General features: G+C 42.2%; 1 protein-coding gene across 6 annotated transcripts; it reads left to right on the top strand.

Annotated features, from left to right (window-relative positions):
- The first annotated feature begins 4,319 nt into the window (after positions 1 to 4,319).
- Positions 4,320 to 19,198, top strand: MRPL35 (mitochondrial ribosomal protein L35). 6 transcript variants are annotated; one of them, XM_078348960.1, is made up of 5 exons: positions 4,320 to 4,374; positions 10,685 to 10,874; positions 12,152 to 12,296; positions 14,809 to 14,935; positions 16,224 to 19,198. In XM_078348960.1, exons 1-4 carry the CDS (start codon positions 4,332 to 4,334, stop codon positions 14,926 to 14,928), a joined length of 498 nt encoding a protein of 165 aa, XP_078205086.1. In that variant the 5' UTR covers positions 4,320 to 4,331; the 3' UTR covers positions 14,929 to 14,935; positions 16,224 to 19,198. The 6 variants fall into 6 exon arrangements, with proteins under 6 accessions (XP_078205086.1, XP_054101271.1, XP_078205084.1 ...); XM_054245296.2 differs by lacking the exon at positions 14,809 to 14,935 and adding an exon at positions 13,017 to 13,134; XM_078348958.1 differs by lacking the exon at positions 14,809 to 14,935 and adding an exon at positions 13,013 to 13,134.
- The last annotated feature ends 1,168 nt before the right edge of the window (positions 19,199 to 20,366 follow it).

Genomic DNA, 20,366 nt, shown 5'->3' with positions numbered 1-20,366 from the left:
AGAGGTTGCAGTGAGCTGAGATCATACCACTGCACTCTAGCCTGGGCGACAGAGTGAAACTCGGTCTCAATTTTAAAAAAATGTTACTGGGGCTGGGTGTGGTGCCTCATGCCTATAGTCCCAGCACTTTGGGAGGCTGAGGTGGGAGGATAACTTGAGCCCAGGAGTTTGAGACCTACCTGGGCAAAAGAGGGAGACCTCATCTCTATTTAAAAAAAAATTTAGGTCGGGCACGGTGGCTCACGCCTGTAATCTCAACACTGGGAGGCCGAGGTGGGTGGATCACGAGGTCAAGAGATCGAGACCATCCTGGTCAACATGGTGAAACCCTGTCTCTACTAAAATACAAAAAAATAGCTGGGTATGGTGGCGCATGCCTATAATCCCACCTACTCCGGAGGCTGAGGCAGGAGAATTGCCTGAACCCAGGAGGCGGAGGTTGCGGTGAACCGAGATCGTGCCATTGCACTCCAGCCTGGGTAACGAGCAAAATTCCCATCTCAAAAAAAAAAAAAAAAATTTAATTGGCAGGGTATGATTGTAGTGCCAGCTACTTGGAAGGCTGTGTGGTAGGATTGCTTTAACCCAAGAATTCCAGGCTACAGTGATTGCACCACTGCACTCAGACCCTTTCTCTAAAAAATAAAACTTAAATCACTCACTTATTCAAAAAATACACAGTGAGGCCAGGCTCAGTACTCACACTTATAATCCCAGCACTTTGGCAGGCTGAGATGGGAGAATTGTTTGAGTCCAGGACCAAACAGTTGAGACCAGCCTGGGCAACATAGTAAGAGCTAGGTCTCTACAAAAAAAATTAAAAATTAGCCAGGTGTAATGGTGTGTGCTTGTAGTCCCAGCTATTCAGGAGGCTGAGGTGAAAGTATTGCTTGAACCTAAGAGGTTGAGGCTGCAGCGAGCTATGATCACACCACTGCACTCACCTCATTTAAAAAAAAAATGTGCAGTGACTCCCATTTCCAATTCAAAGAGCTCTTATGAATGTCTCAATACTTGTCTAGCATATGTGGATGTTTCTGGACTCAAAGTGGTCACCATAGGTGGGAGATCAAGTTGGCAACAATAGTTTTCCAAGGTTATACACCTGTATCTCAGACAAATTGAAGTATAACCATCTCAGAGGTTGTTTGTTTTTGTTTTGTTTTGTTTTGTTTTGAGATACAGTGTCCCTCTGTTGCCCAAACTGGAGCGCAGTGGCTCAGTCTTGGCTCACTGTAACCTCTGCCTCCCAGGTTCAAGTGATTCTCCTGCCTCAGCCTCCCGAGTAGCTGGGACTACAGGCACATGCCACCATGGCTGGCTAATTTTTTGTATTTTTAGTAGAGATGGGGTTTCGCTGTGTTAACCAGGATGGTCTCGATCCCCTGACCTCGTGATCTGCCCACCTCGGCCTCCCAAAGTGCTGAGATTACAGCCATGAGCCACTGCACCCAGCCATCTCAGAGGTTCTTAAAGCATGTTCCAGGAACCCCTAGGTAAAATGTCTTACTGCTCATTAGGTGATTATTGACCAAATAGTTGAGTGGAAATACTGGCCAGGCGCAGTAGCTCACGCCTGTAATCCTAGCACTTTGGGAGACCGAGGCAGGTGGATCACTTGAGGGCAGGAGTTTGAGACCAGCCTGACCAACATGGTGAAACCCTGTCTCTACTAAAAATACAAAAATTAGCTGGGCATAGTGGCGCATGCCTGTAATCCCAGCTCCTTGAGAGGCTGAGGCAGGGAGAATCGCTTGAACTTGGGAGGCAGAGGTTGCAGGGAGCCGAGATCACACCACTGCACTCCAGCCTGGGCAACAAAGTGAGAGCCTGTCTCTAAAAATAAAAAAGAATGTAGGAGGGACAGTCAGAGGAGATGTGACAATGGATAGAGAGATCAAAGTGATACAATTGCAGTCTTAGGATATAAGGAAGTCATGAGCCAAGAAATAAAGCTTCTAGAAACTGGAAAAAGCAAGGAAAAGAATTCTCTAGAGCCTCCGGAAGGAACACAGCCCTTTGGTTTGATTTTACTTTGATTCTAGTGAAATCTGTTTTGGACTTCTGACCTACAGAACTGTAAGTAATTTGTCATTCAAGCCACTAAGTTTGTGGTAATTTGTTAAACAACAATAGGACACTGACACAATAACTTTTTAATTTTTCACAATTTTAATTTTCAAGAGAGTAAATACCAATAGATATAATCCATAAAAGGAAAAACCTCTTTGGGATCCCCAACAATTCTAATAGTGTAAATGAGTTCTGAGATGACAATGTTTAAGAACTACTGCTCTAAATATTAATAAATCCTGTGTCTGTCTTGGCACCCTCTCCTTTGACCTTAGCTCTTGCTATTCTTAACTGCATAGACTGGCTTTGCCTTTGCTAAAGTCTTCCCCATTGTTTAAGATCCATCTTATAGCCTCCCTGCTCATTTGAGATCACTCCAGAGACTTCTCTCAACTTTTAACTGCCCCAATGAATCGTTTATCTGCCTTGCCTTATTTATGTCCTATGCTTGTCTCCTTATTAAATGTGAACTTCTGGAGACCAGGTGTTTCACCCTTACCCATTTCAGCCAGTAAGTAATGTTGTATATTGTATATGCATGGATGATGTTGGATATTCCCTATGGAGAAAATCTCGGGCAGTGGGATAGAAGAGACAGTTTGGTTGTGGGGTTTTTTCCCCCCCCATTTGAATAAACATCAGAAAAAAATATATACACTCACCAATTCTCAAGAATAAAATAAGGTAGAATTGTTCAGGGAAAGTCAAGATGTTGTTGACAAAATGACCAAATGACATTGTTACTGACTTTTTAAAAATAATGTATGTATGTATGTGTAGTATCTTTAGAATATTTACATTCATTTGATATAGTTGACAATCCAGTTTTCTTCCAAAACAATTTTTTGATCTCACTTTATGGCCCAGACTGGAGTACAGTGTGGAGTACAGTGGTGTGATCACAGCTCACTTGTAACCTTGAACTCCTGAGCTCAAGCAATCCTCCTGCCTGGCCTTCCAAGTGGCTGGGACTACAAAAGCACACCACCACAACTGGCGAATTATTTCTTTTTCTCTCTCTTTTTTTTTTTTTTTTGAGACAGAGTTTCGTTCTTGTCACCCAGGCTGGAGTGCATTGGGGCAACCTCCGCTCACTGCAACCTCCATCTCCCAGGTTCAAGTGATTCTCCTGCCTCAGCCTCTGGAGTAGCTGGGATTATAGGCATCTGCCACCATGCCCAGCTAATTTTTTGTATTTTTAGTACAGACAGGGTTTCACCATGTTGGCCAGGCTGGTCTTGAACTCCTGACCTCAGGTTATTCATCCAGCTGATGAATTAAAAAATTTTTTTGTAGATAGGGGTCTCACTATGTTGCCCAAGCTGGAGTAAACTGGACTCAAGCAATCCTCCCACCTCAGCCTCCCAAAGCACAAAATGATTTTATATAATATTACTAACATCTTCCAGTTTTGTAAGGTTAACATTAATAAAAAGAGCAAAAAGAAATCTTCAACTATGTTGTGTACTTTAAATCTTTCAATTACATACTTAATTAGAATTTTGTTATTTTTCTTTTTCTTTTTTCTTCCTTAAACATGCATGCCATTGTAGAATTTTTTTAATTAAAAAATTTTTTTTCTTTTTCTTTTTTTTTGAGGAGTCTTGCTCTGTCGCCCAGGCTAGAATGCAATGGCGCGGTCTCGGTTCACTGCAACCTCTGCATCCCGGGTTCAAGCGATTCTCCTGCCTCGGTCTGCCGAGTAACTGGGACTACAGACATGTGCCACCACACTTGGCTAATTTTTGTGTTTTTAGTAGAGACAGGGTTTCACCCTGTTGCCCAGGCTGGTCCTGACCTCGTGATCCTCCCGCCTCCGCCTCCCAAAGTGCTAGGATTACAGGTGTGAGCCACTGCGCCCGGGCTTTTTTGTTTTTTTGAGACGGGGTCCTTTGCTTAAAATATTTGCACAAGCGCGAGTGCAGTTGAGTGATTGCATCTCAATGCAGCCTAGACCTCCCGGGTTCAAGCGATCCTCCCACCTCAGCCTTCCGATTAGTGTAGCTGGGACTACAGGCGCGAGCCACCATGTCTGGCTTCAATAAGAATTTTTTAAATAGAAATTTTGTAGAAGTTTCTATAGGCAGTTGTTTCACAGCAGTGAAGGGCAGAAGCTGGCGATGACGTTCAATAAATGTTGAGTGGACCGCTCCTTTGTTCTTTTCCTGTTCCTTGACTCCGCCTCCTTGCTTTCTCTACGTTCACTTTTCTCTTGTGCTTTTAAACCCAAAGCGGCCGCCGTAGACGAGGTTTGCAAGATGGCTGCCTGCGCTTTTGCTGGTGCGGTGAAAACGGCTTCAGGTTAGTGTAGAGTGACCTGTTCCTTGCATGCCTTCACAGAATGGGGAACTGGTGCGGGATGGAAAGGGCGTTTAGATTGGAGGTTAACAAGTAAAAAGGGTCGTTATTTAAGATAAGAGGGTTGCGCCCAATTTTCTCTGAGGCTGTGTGACCGGCAGCAAGGGTCCCCAACTCGCACTCGGGCTGGCCTCTGTGTCCCGCATTTTACGTTTCCTTGCCAGTTTTTTCTTCCCTAGAAAACAAGTCAGAGAAACTGGGGCGAAGTGGGCGAGGGAGACCAAAAAGGCCCACCTAACTTTCTGATTTAGAGACTAGGATTTGCTGTCATTCACGACCTTTGACCTTGATAATTAATTTCTCCTAACTTCAGATTCTACACCTGTAAAATGGGGGTAATACCACCTACCTGTGGATTAAATGAGATCATGCACGTAAAGCGTCTTGGGAAGTGCCTGACACATAGTAAGCTTGAAGGCTAATTTTTAACTACAGCCCCCGGCACAAGGGCTGGCATGAGGACTTAAGACTGAGTGATAGCAGAAGTAAAGACCACTAAGTTAAGTCGCCGTCACTGCCGTTTAGTTCTTGTTGCAGAAAGTTAAAGGGTATCTAAATACCATAGGATGCTCAGTAAGTTACTTTCGCACAAAACAAGTTAGGATAAAATTTTGTGGAAGAATATACGAGGTTAGTAAAGAAAATGCAACGATGTAAATTTTCCCGTTAGAGAAAAGTTTTTTTTTATGTGGAGTATTTTTTGTGTTCGCGAAATATAATACATATAAAGATAGTTGTGTATAGTATGCATGAATGGTTTAACAATTCTAAAGCAAACACCTGTTTAACATTCAGGTCAAAACACTGCACCACCAGAATGCTCCTCTCCACTGTGTATCAATATTCTCTGCTTCCCCCAAAGAAAAGCACTGTTCTCATTTTAGTAATTACTATTAGGTTGCCTGTTTTTCCTATAGTAGTTTTAGCATTTATATGTGCATCTCTCAAAAGCATAGTTTTGCCTGGTTTTGAATGTCACATGAATTGACTCATACAGTAAACTCTTTAGTGTTTTCTTTTACATTGTGACATTCATTCATTTTGCATAACTATAATGCTTTCTCATTGCTATGTAATATATGACTGTTCCACAATTCTCCATTTCCAGTTTGGGGCAATTAGGTACAAAGCTGATTTGATCTTGTCCTGGCGCATGAGTGTAATTGTTTCTGAGGGCGTTTGTGTGTGTGTGTGTAAAACTAGCTGTGGAATTGTTGGGTCAGAGAATATGTATATATTCAGCCTTGCCTGGTATTGCCAAACTGTTCCACATCCTCACCAACACCTGTTATTGTCAGACCTACAAATTTTTGTTCATCTGGTAGCTTTGTAATGATATCTTACTGAGATTTAAATAAGCATTTCTCTGATTAGTGACAAGCTGTAGTGTGTTTACACATGTATATTGGCCTTTTGAATTTCTTTTATGAAATATCCACTTAAATATTTTGCCCATTTTCCTATTGGGTTGTCTTATTTATTTAGGGTTGTTTTTTTTTTCTTTTTAAATGTGTATCCTTTATCTTCTCCCACTCCAGCTGGTCTTTTTTACATTATTTTGGAGTGTCTGTTAACAAAAAGTTATTTTTCATCTACTTGAATTTATAGTTCTTCTGTTTTTTAAATAGATGATGTAGGTAGTTATCAACTTCTATTTAGATTCTATTGTAAATATTTTAAAGAGTGATGTGATGGCTTATTTTTAAATGTCAGTATTTTAAATATGTGGGAAATTATAGCTTTTTAAACAATTTAAACGATTTGATATTTTAGATATTAATCAAAATTCTTTTAGGAAACATGAGATGAAAAATCTGTCACACTCTACTCCACTCCCACCCAGTGCAGTTCATGTCCCCCGTTCAGTCCTTTGCTTCATGCCACACAGGGCTATTTGTAATTCTCCAAATGTGCATCGTCAGCTTTGTACGTCCTATTCCCTCTGTCTCTTCTTACACTTTCAAAACTCTGGTTTTGTGTTACCTCTTTTGTGAAAACATCTGTGTTCTCCGTACAAGAGTATGTTTACAGTAGACTAGTCTGTATGAAAATGCCCAGACAGGGACAGAGAACTGAAGGAAATTAGAGCTAGGCTGTTAGGTTTCCATTACAGGCTTAATCACATGATTGGTCCACCAGAAGGTGCAGTAGATAGAGCCTCCCGCCATCTTTTCCCAGGAATTGCTCTCAACTAAGTTCCCCGTTCCTGTTGTTTCAATAACCATTTTTTTTCTAACTTCAGTGTATTTATTCCTGATTTTATCTTGCTAGTTTTGATCTGTATTTCTTTCTTCCCTGCCCCCCCCAAGATGGCGTTTCTCTCTTTTTGCCCAGGCTGAAGTGCAATGGCGTGATCTCGGCTCACTGTAACCTCTGCCTCTGGGGTTCAAGTGATTCTCCTGTCTCAGCCTCCTGAGTAGCTGGGATTACAGGTGCCTGCCACCACGCCTGGCTAATTTTTTATATTTTTAGTAGAGACAGAGTTTCACCATGTTGGCCAGGCTGGTCTTAAACTCCTGACATCAGGTGATCCACCCTCCTCGACCTCCCAAACTGCTGGGAATACAGGCATCGGCCACCACGCCCGGCCTCTTTTTCTTTTTTTTTTAATTTATACCCTTGGTGCTAAACCAGAAAATTGGAACACTTTCTTGTCTACAGTCCTCCAATGATCTCCTGCCTTATTACATCTGTACATCTTTTCAGTTCTTTGAGGTTTAACTTATTTATACCCGGAGACTTTAATTCCTGCGGTGGGTAGAGAATTTGATTTCCAGAGACTCTATGTAAGGGCTATCATCAGTTTTCTGCTCCACTGTTTGTACTGTTTTCAGTTGCAAATTGTTACCTCTTTTTTGGGGGGAGAGACAGAATCTCATTCTGTCACCCAGGCTGGAGTGCAGTGGCGTGATCTCAGCTCACTGCAACCTCCACCTCCTGGGTTCAAATGATTCTCCTACCTCAGCCTCTGAGTAGCTGGAACTACGGGCACGTGCCACTCTGCCCAGCTAATATTTTTGTATTTTTAGTAGAGACAGGGTTTCACCATGTTGGCCAAGCTGGTCTTGAACTCCTGACCTCAGGTGATCCAACTGCCTTGGCCTCCCAAAGTGTTGGGATTACAGGTGTGAGCCACCTCACCCCGCCCTGTTATCACTGATGGAGAAAAGTAAAATATGTGTTCATCATCATGCTTATCATCAGCCAGCCACCTGTTAATATACAGGTTAGGCATCTCTAATCTGAAACTTTTTGAGTACCAACGTGACACCACAAGTGGGAAATTCTTTCCCTGACCTCATGTGATGGGTAGCAGCCCACACTTTGTTTCATGTACAGAATTATTTAGCCGGGTGCAGTGGCACGTACCTGTAGTCCCAGCTACTCAAGAGGCTGAGGTGGGTGGATTGCTTGAGCCCAGGAGTTCTGGGCTGTAGTGTGCTATTGCCAATCAGGTGTCCGCAGTAAGTTCGGCATCAATATGGTGACCTCCTGGGAGCGGGAGACCACCAGGTTGTCCAAGGAGGGGTGAACCAGCCCAGGTCGGAAACGGAGCAGGTCAAAACTCCTGTGCTGATTAGTAGTGGGATTGCATCTGTGAATAGCCACGCACTCCAGCCTGGGCAACATAGCGAGACCCGTTTCTTAAAAAAAAAATAAATAAATAAATAATAAAAAGAAAAACAAAATTATTTAAAATATTGTATAAAATTAACTTCAGCCTATATGTATAAGATGTATATGAAACAAATGAATTTCATGTAAGATATCTCCTTTATGCAAAATTGAAAAAAATCCAAACTCCTGGTCATAGGCATTTCAAATATTCAACCTCTATCACCTTTGCTAAGTATTCCTCTTCTTTATTATCTGCCATTAGTATTCATTATATGTTTTCTGTGTGCTAAATATTTTCCAAGCACTTTACATGCTTCATCTCATTCAAGTGTCATTACCTCTTCATAATTAACTTTATTTAAATTTGAGGAAACTGGGGCACAGAGAGGTTAAGTAACTTGCCCATAGTTACACAGCAAGGAACTGTATGAGCCGAAACCATCTGATTCAAACCTTAGCACTTCTACACCACATGGCCCCTCATCTGTTACATGAAATCATTGCAATGGAAAATACGAGAGTAGTTCTAAGTCCCAGCTGAGCAGCAGACTCAGATGGACTATTTTTTTTTGGAGACTGAGTTTCGCTCTTGTTACCCAGGCTGGAGTGCAATGGCGCAATCTTGGCTCACCGCAACCTCTGCCTCCTAGTTTCAGGCAATTCTCCTGCCTCAGCCTCCTGAGTAGCTGGGATTACAGGTATGCGCCACCATGCCCAGCTAATTTTTTTTGTATTTTTAGTAGAGACGGGGTTTCACCAGGTTGACCAGGATGGTCTCAATCTCTTGACCTTGTGATCCACCTGCCTCTGCCTCCCAAAGTGCTGGGAATACAGACTTGAGCCACCGGGCCTGGCCCTCAGATGGACTATTAACCAGCTTTATATGAGGTAGAATTCACATGCCATAAAATTACCCATTTTATGTGTACATTTTATGATTTTTTATTAATTTAACAAGTGGTAGAACCATCACCACATTTTCTTTTAATTTTTAGTTTTGTATTAGTGTGTTTTTTTTACTACTTTAAGTTCTGAGGACATTCTCATCATCCTGTGGAACTTCTATAACATGCACAATTTTGAGTCCCACACTAGACTTTAGTCAGAATTTATGGGTGGAGTCAGAGCTCCATGAGCGATTCTAATTTGCAGCCATGAACTTTTAGTCTGGCCATAGTGGGAAGGACTGGTAAGAGGAATGCATCCAGACCACACATCTAGCTCTCTGAAATCTGCCTTCTGACCTGCTCCATCTCACTGCTCACTCCTCCCCAGGCATCTCTGATAGGCGAGCAATCTCAGCCTCTGAGGCAGGTCTGGTCCTCAGCCTGTACATGTACAGTTGATCCTGGGAACAACACAGCAGGTGGGGTGTCAACTCCCACGCAGTTGAAATCCAAGTATAACTTTTGGCTCCTCCAAAACTTAATTACTAATAGCCTACTGTTGGCTAGAAGCCTTAACAATAATAAAACCCATTGATTAACATATATTCTTAGGCCAAGCACAGTGGCTCACACCTGTAATCCCAGCACTTTGGGAGGGCAAGGCAGGTGGATCACTTGAGCCAGGAGTTCAAGATCGGACTGGGCAACATGGCAAAATTCTGTCTCTAGTAAAATTAGCCAGGCATGGTGGCACATCCTGTAGTCCCAGCTACTCGGGATGCTGAGGTAGGAGGATTGATTGAGCCCAGGAGGTCAAGGCTGCAGTGAGCTATGATCATACCACTGCACTCTAGCCTGGGCAACAAAGTGAGACCCTGCTTCAAAAAAAGAATTTTAAAATAGATATTTTGCATGTTATGTGTATTATATACTCTTACAATAAAGCAAGCTAGAGAAAAGAAGATCATAAGGAAGAGAAATAGATTACTGTTCATTAAGTGGAAGTGGATCATCATAAAGGTCTTCATTATCTTTACATTAACTAGGCTGAGGAGGAGTTGGTTTTGCTGTGTCTGGGATTGCAGAGAAAGAAGAGGTGGAGGAGGTAGAAGGAGAGGCTGGACAGGCAGGCGCACTTGGTGTAAATTTTTTTGAAAAAAATCTGTGTGTAAGTGGCCCTGTGCAGTTCAAACCCATGTTTTTCTAGGGTTGCCTGTATTTGTTTCAGTCCCTGCGCTTTTGCTTTTATTGTTCTTCCTGCCTGAAATGTGTTCTTCCTCTTCTAAGGGCCTGTTCATTTTCTAGAGGAGAACCCAAGTGCCTCTTCTCTTTTCTTCAAGATTCTTTCTCTTGCCACTATTGTCTCTTCAGGAAGGGTCCAAGCTCTTGTATCCCTGACCTGCCATTGTACTGTATGTGAGAGTTCTGTCTCACCAGAATATAAGATCTGAGAGGTGGGAACAAACATTATACACATCTTTTTTCCTAGTACTGGACATAGAGCTAGCAAACATCTGACTGGATTGTGATGATGGTTGCACAGCTCTCTGAATTTTCTAAAAATTGTTGAATTGTATATATAAAATAGGTCATTATTTTATGGTTATACCTTAGTAAGGTGCTAAAAGCTTCACAGGTGAATTTGATGCTCAGGGCACCTTAATTATGTATAATACTTGGTGGCATTGATACATCTCCTAATTTTGGATGCATATTTTGGAGTATTATTTATGCTTCTGTCTTTACAGGAATCCTACGGCCCCTAAATATTTTGGCATCTTCAACCTATCGAAATTGTGTCAAGAATGCCTCTCTTATTTCTGCATTGTCCACTGGACGTTTTGGTCACATTCAGACATCAGTTGTTTCCTCCACTTCCAGACTTATCACATCTGAGAAAAACCTGACATGTGGGCGTACTTCAGTGACCCTTAATAGGTAGAGTATAGTTTCTTTTTCTTTTTTTTTTTGAGACGGAGTCTCACTCTGTCGCCCAGGACGGAGTGCAGTGGCATGATCTCGACTCACTGCAACCTCCACCTCCTGGGTTCAAGCGATTCTTCTGCCTCAGCCTCCTGAGTAGCTGGGACTATAGGCGAGCGCCACCACACCTGATTAATTTTTGTATTTTTAGTAGAGATGGGGTTTTACCATATTGCTCAGGCTGGTCTCAAACTCCTAACCTCATGATCTGCCTGCCTCAGCCTCCCAGAGTTCTGGGATCATAGGCATGAGCTACCATGCCCAGCTGGTAGGGTATATTTCAGTAAATGCAATGCTTAGACAAACTTTCCAAGACATTTATGCCTGCATACTTATCCTAGAAGTAGGTGGTATTCTTCGCCTACCTGCAGTTAGTTATGCAGACTTCTGCTTGATTCAGTGGGAGGCTCTAACTGACATCCATGTATCTAGGTGCCTGCAGCAGGAAAGTGCCAAACAGCACACAGCTGATTTGTATGTATGCTTTCCTGCATGGAAGCTATCATCCAAAGTAGAGGGTGAACAAGACGCTCAGCTTATAAGGCTGGGTTGTGTGTGTTGGTCATTCAGTGAGCAAACATTCAGTTAAACACCCCTGGGTGCCTAGCACTGGACTTGGCAAAAAGGACGCAAGGAAAAGCAAGTCGAAGTCCTCAGGGAGTTTGCAGTCTGGTGGGAAGATGGGTAAGAAATGAAAGTATGATAATAGAGTGAATTTTTTTTTTTTTGAGACAGAGTTTGCTCTTGTTACCCAGGCTGGAGCGCGATCCCTGCTCACTGCAACCTCCGCCTCCTGGGTTCAGGCAATTCTCCTGCCTCAGCTTCCTGAGTAGCTGGGATTACAGGCACACACCACCATGCCCAGCTAATTTTTTGTATTTTTAGTAGAGACAGGGTTTCACCATGTTGACCAGGATGGTCTCAATCTCTTGACCTCGTGATCCACCCACCTCAGCCTCCCAAAGTGCTGGGATTACAGGCTTGAGCCACCGCGCCTGGCAACAGTGAACCTTTTTACAGGGACTAAGGGGGTGGGTTTTAGAAGACTTGTGAGTTGGTGATGGTTGCTATTCTTATTCATGTTTAGTCTCATGGACCATTGGAAGTAACATTGTATATGAAAAGTTAGCTCCATTCCATTGGAGCAGCTTCACTCATTTCTTATTATAGATATGAATTTTAACCCTTTAATCAGTCTGATTATAAGCTAAACATTTAAAAATATGTTTTAGAGTGGCCCCCTTGCTTCCAAGTGTCCTGAAGCTACCAGTCAGATCTCTAACATACTTCAGTACACGAAAAGGCAAGAGAAAGACTGTGAAAGCTGTCATCTACAGGTTTCTTCGACTTCATTGTGGACTTTGGGTGAGAAGAAAGGTGAGTCTTCACACTGTTACTTAGTTGAAAAAGGAGTGTGAGCAGATTAAAATGAAGCAGAATTCAGCTGGACACAGTGGCTCACTCCTGTAATCCCAGCACTTGGGGAGGTCAAGGCGGGCAGATCACTTGAGGTCAGGAGTTCAAGACCAGCCTGGTCAAAATGGTGAAACCCCAGCTTTACTAAAAATACAAAAATTAGCCGGACTTTATGGCGGGTGCCTGTAATCCCAGCTACTTGGGAGGCTGAGGCAGGAGAATCACTTGAACCTGGGAGGCAGAGGTTGCAGTGAGCCAATATTACACCACTGTACTCCAGCCTGGGCAGCAGAGCAAGACTCCGTCTAAAAAAAAAAAGAAAGAAAAGAAAGCAGCAGTTCCCTTTTATTACTTGGAAATTAAATAATTCTTTAAAGATCAAAATCTGGTTCCCTGTAAAAATAAAATAGGTGGCAGATCTTTCTTGCTGTTTAAAAGGTTGAGAGGATTCTCCCATCTTATAAACAGTCTTAAATTTGTAAATAAATGGGTTGATTGGAACTCTCAGCTCATTTCTCTGTTGAAACACTGTGGTGAGTGGTTTTCCACACCAGTCAAAAGAAGCTCTTATAATCCATAAGTAGCTGAACTAAAGTTCTGATGGTTCTGAGTTTTGTGAATTTGGGACCACTGGAAACATTTCTTACCTTTTGTGTGTTGTTTTTTCTTTTTTTGAGACAGAGTGTCACTCCATCGCCCAGGCTGGAGTGCAGTGGTACAATCTCAGCTCACTGCAACCTCTTACTCCTGGATTCAAGCAATTATTTTGCCTCAGCCTCCCAAGTAGCTGGGATTACAGGTGTGTGCCACCATGCCAGGCTAATTTTTGTATTTTTGGTAGAGAATGGGTTTCACCACGTTGACCAGGCTAGTCTTGAACTCCTGACCGTAAGTGATCCACCTGCCTCAGCCTCCCAAAGTTCTAGTATTATAGGCATGAGCCAAGGCGCCTAGTCATCCCCCCCGCCCACCCACTTTGTTTTTGTACCAGTTATTTCCAGGTCCTCATCTAGCCCTTAGTAAAATAAAATGGGTGGATTTTCTTGCCTTCCTTTCCATTTCCCTCTTACTGGGCTCTGGAGTCCTCATGTTACTGTAAAGGACCTGATCATACTCTCCAATGATAATCCTAGTTTCATTTCAGGGCTCCCAAAAGTATACCATGTATAGAATGCCCTGCTTCTTCAAAATCTAATTTTCAGAGGAAAACAAAAAATTCTGGGTAGATTAATTTATACTAGTGTATAAAACAAAGTATTCTCCATGACATGGTTTTATCCAGTAGTCCTTGATATTTATTATTTCCTTCTTCTTTTTTTTTTTTGAAGTGGAGTTTTGCTTTTGTTGCCCAGGCTGCAGTGCAATGGCGCGATCTCAGCTCACTGCAACCTCCACCTCCTGAGTTCAAGCGATTCTCCTGCCTCAGCCTCTTGAGTAGCTGGGATTGTAGGAATGCACCACCATGCCCAGCTAATTTTTTTGTACCTTTAGTAGGGACAGGTTATCTCCATTTTGGTCAGGCTGGTCTGGAACTCCCAACCTCAGGTGATCTGCCTGCCTCAGTCTCCCATAGTGCTGGGATTGCAGGTGTCAGCCACTGCGCCTGGCCACTCCTCCATTTTTGAATCTGGAGATTGTCTAAAAAATTTCAAGCATTTTCACAGTGGTTCCATTCCATGAATAATTCTTTTTTTTTTTTTTTTTTTTGAGATGGAGTTTTGCTCTTGTTACCCAGGCTGGAGTGCAATGGCACGATCTCGGCTCACTGCAACCTCTGCCTCCTGGGTTCAGGCAATTCTCCTGCCTCAGCCTCCTGAGTAGCTGGGATTACAGGCACACACCACCATGCCCAGCTAATTTTTTGTATTTTTAGTAGAGATGGGGTTTCACCATGTTGACCAGGATGGTCTCGATCTCTTGACCTCGTGATCCACCCACCTCGGCCTCCCAAAGTGCTGGGATTACAGGCGTGAGCCACCGCACCCGGCCTCCATGAATAATCTTTAAAGGATCCTGGTGGTAATGAGCAGGACAGCAAATTAGGTATTTGTACGTCAGAGATCCATAGAAACCTAGTTTGGCCTGCAAACTAAAAAATTACTACACAAATGTAGAGATTTGGCTTTGGATCTTTGCATTTAAAATTGTAAGCAATGAGTAGCAAAAATCTAACTGCCAGCATTTTAAAACCAGAACTCTTAAATAACCTTTCCTTATTTCATCACTGTTCTTACAGAAGTTGATGGTCACAGTAATGATACTAAGACGTCAGAAACCCATGGCACATTCTCAGCAAACAGCCATGGCTTTGTTCAGTCGGTACTGTGCCATAAATAGCCCTTGGCTTGAGAGGACCCAAGGGCTTGCTGCATGGTTTTAGCCAAATGTTGAGCTGGGTGGCACCTAAGATCCCTTGTGGTTTAAACAGGCTATGATTATAGTGTTGGTTTTGTTTTTTGTTTTTTGTTTTGAGATGGGAGTTTTGCTCTTGTTGCCCAGGCCAGAGTACAATGGTGTGATCTCAGCTCACCGCAACCTCCGCCTCCCAGGACCAACCTTTCTCCATGTTGGTCAGGCTGGTCTCCAACTCTAGACCTCAGGTGATCTGCCTACCTTGGCCTAGTTTTTATATTCAATCTAATTTTCCTTGTCTTTAAAAATAAATTCTTTAAAAATTCAAAATACATGTATGGGTGTATATGAAAGTTCTGGGATAAACGTATGGATTAACCATTCCTTCACTACTCCTAATGATAGTCTTACCATATTCATAATTCCTTAGAAAAATACTTCCTGGGGCCGGGCGCAGTGGCTCAAGCCTGTAATCCCAGCACTTTGGGAGGCCGAGGCGGGTGGATCACGAGGTCAAGAGATCGAGAGCATCCTAGTCAACATGGTGAAACCCCGTCTCTACTAAAAATACAAAAAATTAGCTGGGCATGGTGGTGCATGCCTGTAATCCTAGCTATTCAGGAGGCCGAGGCAGGAGAATTGCCTGAACCCAGGAGGCGGAGGTTGTGGTGAGCCGAGATCATGCCATTGCACTCCAGCCTGGGTAACAAGAGCAAAACTCCGTCTCAAAAAAAAAAAAAAAAAAAAGAAAAGTACTTCCTATAAAATTTAGTCCCTTGTGTGTGAAAAGTATAAATGAAATCACTTACTTGAGAACTATGCATCTCAGCTCTTGTTATACTCAGCCTCCTTAATAAACATTAATGTTGTTACCCTAGCAAGCACTCCATTGTCTTCTACATTAGGAAAGACAGTAGTTAAGAACTCTTATTAGCCCGGGCAAGATGGTGAGACTTTATCTCTACAAAAATTTTAAAAATTAGCTTGGTATGCTGGTGCACACTTGTGGTCCCAGCTATACACGAGGCTGAGGCAGGAGGATCACTTGAGCCCAGGAGGTAGGCCTGAGTGACAGTGAGACCCTGTCTCAAAACAGGACAAAAAAAGAACTCTTATTAGCTCTCAGAATTCTGTCTGCTCCTTCTCTAATCAATGGTTTCTTTTTTAAAATACGTAAAATGAGAATAATAGTATGTTGTTAAAGATTGCTGAAGAGATAATAAGATCATGCCTATAAAGTTAGTGATTATAATTCTGTGTTACCTTGTACTTTCCCAGTCACATTTAGTTTTATTTTCTGTGATTTTAATTTAAATAACATTTAAAAAATATATATTATGTATTACTATTTCTTTTTCAAATTACACATGCTTTCTCCATCCACCCCCATTGAGAATCACATCTTTCCAAAAAATATTCCAGCCCCTATGGAAGTCTGGTTTTTGTTCTTACAGGGTCTATAAACCTTGAGTTGTGAAGATACCTGTTGTTTTCTACATAATAGGATGTTTTACATTTCTTTGTAATATCTGATAGGCTGGTTATAAGAAAAAACTATGGAAAAAGGAACCTGTGAGAAAAAAGCGACTGAGGGAATTTGTATTCTGCAATAAAACCCAGAGTAAACTCTTAGATAAAATGACGACGTCCTTCTGGAAGAGGCGAAACTGGTATGTCGACGATCCTTATCAGAAGTATCATGATCGAACAAATCTGAAAGTATAGTCAGAAGTTTCACTTGTTTCTCAGTTACTGAATTGTATCTTTGTGTACATGATATCTTTGCAAAAATGAATAAGCATAAAATTTGATGTGAATTGTACCAATGAATATGTAAAGATACAGTGACATTAAACTTGTACAAGATTTAAAACTTAATGGATCAGACTTTGCCAGACTTGGTTAGGGAAACAGAAGTTTAGAATTGTGCATTATTTTTAACAAATGGTATTGGCTTAACTAGTTGTTTGAATTAGACTTATTTAGTTGCAAGGAATCTCAAGTGGGACAAACAAAAAGACTCAAAAGCTGCAAGTTAGCTCAAACAATGTGACATTATTTAAGGATATGGGCCTGGGAATTCAGGAGCCACCTCACTAACCCCATCTCCCATCCAGAAATCACCCCCCAGCATCAGGAAGAGCAGAAATTGGGTGGTGATCCTCAGCAGGAGAAGGTGGATGTCTAGGCTTGGGCTCTGCCACACATTTGACTTTATTCTTTTTACATTGTTAGCTCCATTCTCCCTGTACTCACTAACTTCTCTAATTCACAGCTTTTGCATACTTAGTTTCTGTTTCCTTGTAATAACTTTAACTTGCACCTTTGAGGTTCTTTTCTACATCATGACTTTTAGCTCCTGTCTCTAGTCTCTAATTGCCGAGGGAATTTAACTGCGCCAGACTACCTTTTTATACTAGGTCTGGTCAGGTCATTGTCTAGAGTAGGGATTGGCTGCTGTTCTTAAGTCAGGAGCCCACTCTAGCCCACAGTGTATTAGCAGGTTTGCATGCAGCAAAAAACAGTTATGTGAGCAGTTTCACTTGGAGGTTCACATGGGGTGGCAGCACACTTAATGTCTAACATACCAGGTTCATTGTGTTCATAACACTTCTCATTTATTGTAACAACATTTTTTCTTTCTTTCTTTCTTTTTGAGATCGTCTCACTCTGTTGCCCAGGCTGGAGTGCAGTGGTGCAATCTTGGCTCACTGCAACCTCCGCCTCTTGGAGTAATTATTCTGCCTCAGTCTCCCAAGTAGCTGAGAGTAGAGGCCCGCACCACCACACCCAGCTAATTTTTGTATTTTTAGTAGAGACTGGGTTTCACCATGTTGGCCAGGATGGTCTCGATCTCCTGACCTCATGATCTGTCTGCCTCAACCTCCTAAAGTGCTGGGATTATAGGCATGAGCCACTGCGCCCAGCTGTAACATTGTTTCATAGAGAGGAGAGTAAATAGACTTTCAGCATGCCTGTTCATGAAACAGAAGAGGCTATACAAGTAAAGACAAGGGCATTTTATGCAAATTTGAAAGATATGTATTTATTTTTTTTTTTAGAGACAGGAGTCTTGCTCTGTTGCCCCGGCTGGAGTGCAGTGGTGCAATCATAGCTCAGTGAAGCCTCTCACTCCTGGGCTCAAATGGTCCTCCTGCCTCAGCTTCCTGAATAAGGATATGTATTTCTTAAAAGTTAGTCTATCCACTTGAGATTTCATGTTTTCACTTGTAAGGACAACCTTTTCCCACAGTTTTCAATTTTTTTTTTTTGAGACAGAGTCTCAACTCTGTTGTCCAGGCTGGAGAGCAGTGGTGTGATCTTGGCTCACTGCAACCTCCACTTCCTGGATTCAAGCAATTCTCCTGCCTCAGCCTCCCGAGTAGCTGGAACTACAGGTGCCCACCACCACACCCAGGTAATTTTTTGTATTTTGGTAGAGACAGGGTTTCACCATGTCCTGCAGGCTGGTGGCAAACTCCTGAGCTCAGGCAGTCAGCCCGCCTCAGCCTCCCAAAGTGCTGGGATTACAGGCGTGAGCCACCACGCCTGGCCAATTTTTCCCCACTAGTTTCTACACTGATTGTTGAAAAATTGCTCAGTTATTTTAGAAATGATGAAAGGGTTAAGCATTGTTTACTTGAAGCAGGAGGGAAGCAGCACTGACTGAGTAAAATTCAATTGAGTAGTTATAGTGTAGGGCAGTGGTTCTCAGCTCTCCCATCAGAATCATCTAGGAAGCATTTTCAAACAGCAGAGCACTTTGAAAACCATTATTAAATAGAATTATGCATGAATTACTGTTTCACATCCTTTAATATAGTAGTTGGTGATAATATAAGATGAAATTCCTCTGTTGCTAGTAAAATTAAAGTAAAAGATGACTGAATTGAAGTTCTGCAGCCTGTCAGGCCAGGATTATTAGGGATATTCCTTGAAACCAGTATGTGTTCATTAAAAGAAGAAGGGATAACAATAGAATTATCTAAAGTGTGTGTCTATTTATGGGACCAATAAATAAAGAAAAGACATTTGATTTGAGCTGAGGTAAGAGCCTGAAACATGGAATGGCATTCTGTTTTGATAGATTTTCATTTCTTTGCACTTCTGAGATGGCAAAGCCAACCACTTACAAGGCTTCCACATCTTTCTCACCTGCCTGGCTCCTGCCTACTGATGTACCTCTGGGTAGTGGGATGGAAATGGTACCTGCAGAAGTTTGGGAGAAGGACAGTTTTGCACAGTCTCCATAACTTCTTTAATGCAAATATGGACGACGAGGGTCTCTGTTACAGGGCCTCAGAGCAGCTTTGTTTCTCCTCTAGACCAGGGACAGGAGGTATAGAGATAAAGACTGGCAACCAGAGCCTCAGCATCCAAAGATGGACTGAAGCGGGAGGGCCGACAGGAATTTCATACATACAATTTTAGTTTTGTGGGTAGGAGGGATTATCATCACACTGATTTATAATCTGACAATAAAATGTCTTTCATTAAACAGTTTACCTAAATGATGTTCAACTCTATGTATAACTTATAAAATATTAATAGATGTATAATTTGTTTATTCAGGTATATATATAATTTATTGAATACCTACTATGTCCCAGCATATCTACAAAACTGGCTACATACATATCTATGTAATTGCTAATCCACATTTCTAGCCTTACAAAGGACATAATGATTAGTTAAGCCCTAATTTAGATTTGAGGAAACTGAAGCTGAGAGAGGGTTAAATAAGTTACCCAAAGTACAGCTAGTAAGACCCAGAATCTCAATCTCACTCCTGGGGATCCTGTATATTTCCCTGAGTCTTCTAACAACACATGAAAATTCATATCTAAATCAACAAGTGACTGTAATATGGTACTATAAATACTAAACACTTCTTCATAACACTGTACCAGTTCAGCTTTTTTTTTTTTTGAGATGGAGTTTCACTCTTGTTACCCAGGCTGGAGTGCAATGATGTGATCTCAGCTCACCACAGCCTCCGCCTTGGGGGTTGAAGTGATTAGCGATTCTCGTGCCTCAGCCTCCTGAGTATCTGTAAATGCATCCACCACCACACCCAGCTACTTTTTTTTTTTTTTAAGACGGAGTTTCGCTCTTGTTACCCAGGCTGGAGTGCAATGGTGCGATCTCGGCTCACCGCAACCTCCACCTCCTGGGTTCAGGCAATTCTTCTCCCTCAGCCTCCTGAGTAGCTGAGACTACAAGCATGCGCCACCATGTCCAGCTAATTTTTTGTATTTTTAGTAGAGACGGGGTTTCACCATGTTGACCAGGATGGTCTCTATCTCTTGACCTCGTGATCCACCCGCCTCAGCCTCCCAAAGTGCTGGGATTACAGGCGTGAGCCACCGCGCCCGGTCAGCTTTTAAATTTTATACTTTGCTTTCCTGTCCTTTGCCAACTCTTAACCTGGTTAATCTCAGTTCTGTCAACATTGGACCAGGCTCAGTAAATAAACAAGTGAATGGATTTCCAGCCTTTTTTTCCCATCTCTTCCTTCTTTCCATTTAGTCCTCTGAATCTGCTTCTTACCATTGCTTTATTTTACAGTCATTTTGTCAAACATAGAATACAGGATTATAAAAGCAAAGAAAGTGGGTCTGTGTTTAATTTTGATGTTTCAGATTTTGAGCTTTCAAGTCTTTGTGGACACCCTATGAA

This window comes from Callithrix jacchus, chromosome 14 (genome assembly GCF_049354715.1).
Source record: "Callithrix jacchus isolate 240 chromosome 14, calJac240_pri, whole genome shotgun sequence".
NCBI lineage: Eukaryota > Metazoa > Chordata > Mammalia > Primates > Cebidae > Callithrix > Callithrix jacchus.
The sequence above is the reverse complement of the archived record's forward strand: the minus strand, read 5'-3'. Positions and strand labels throughout refer to the sequence as shown.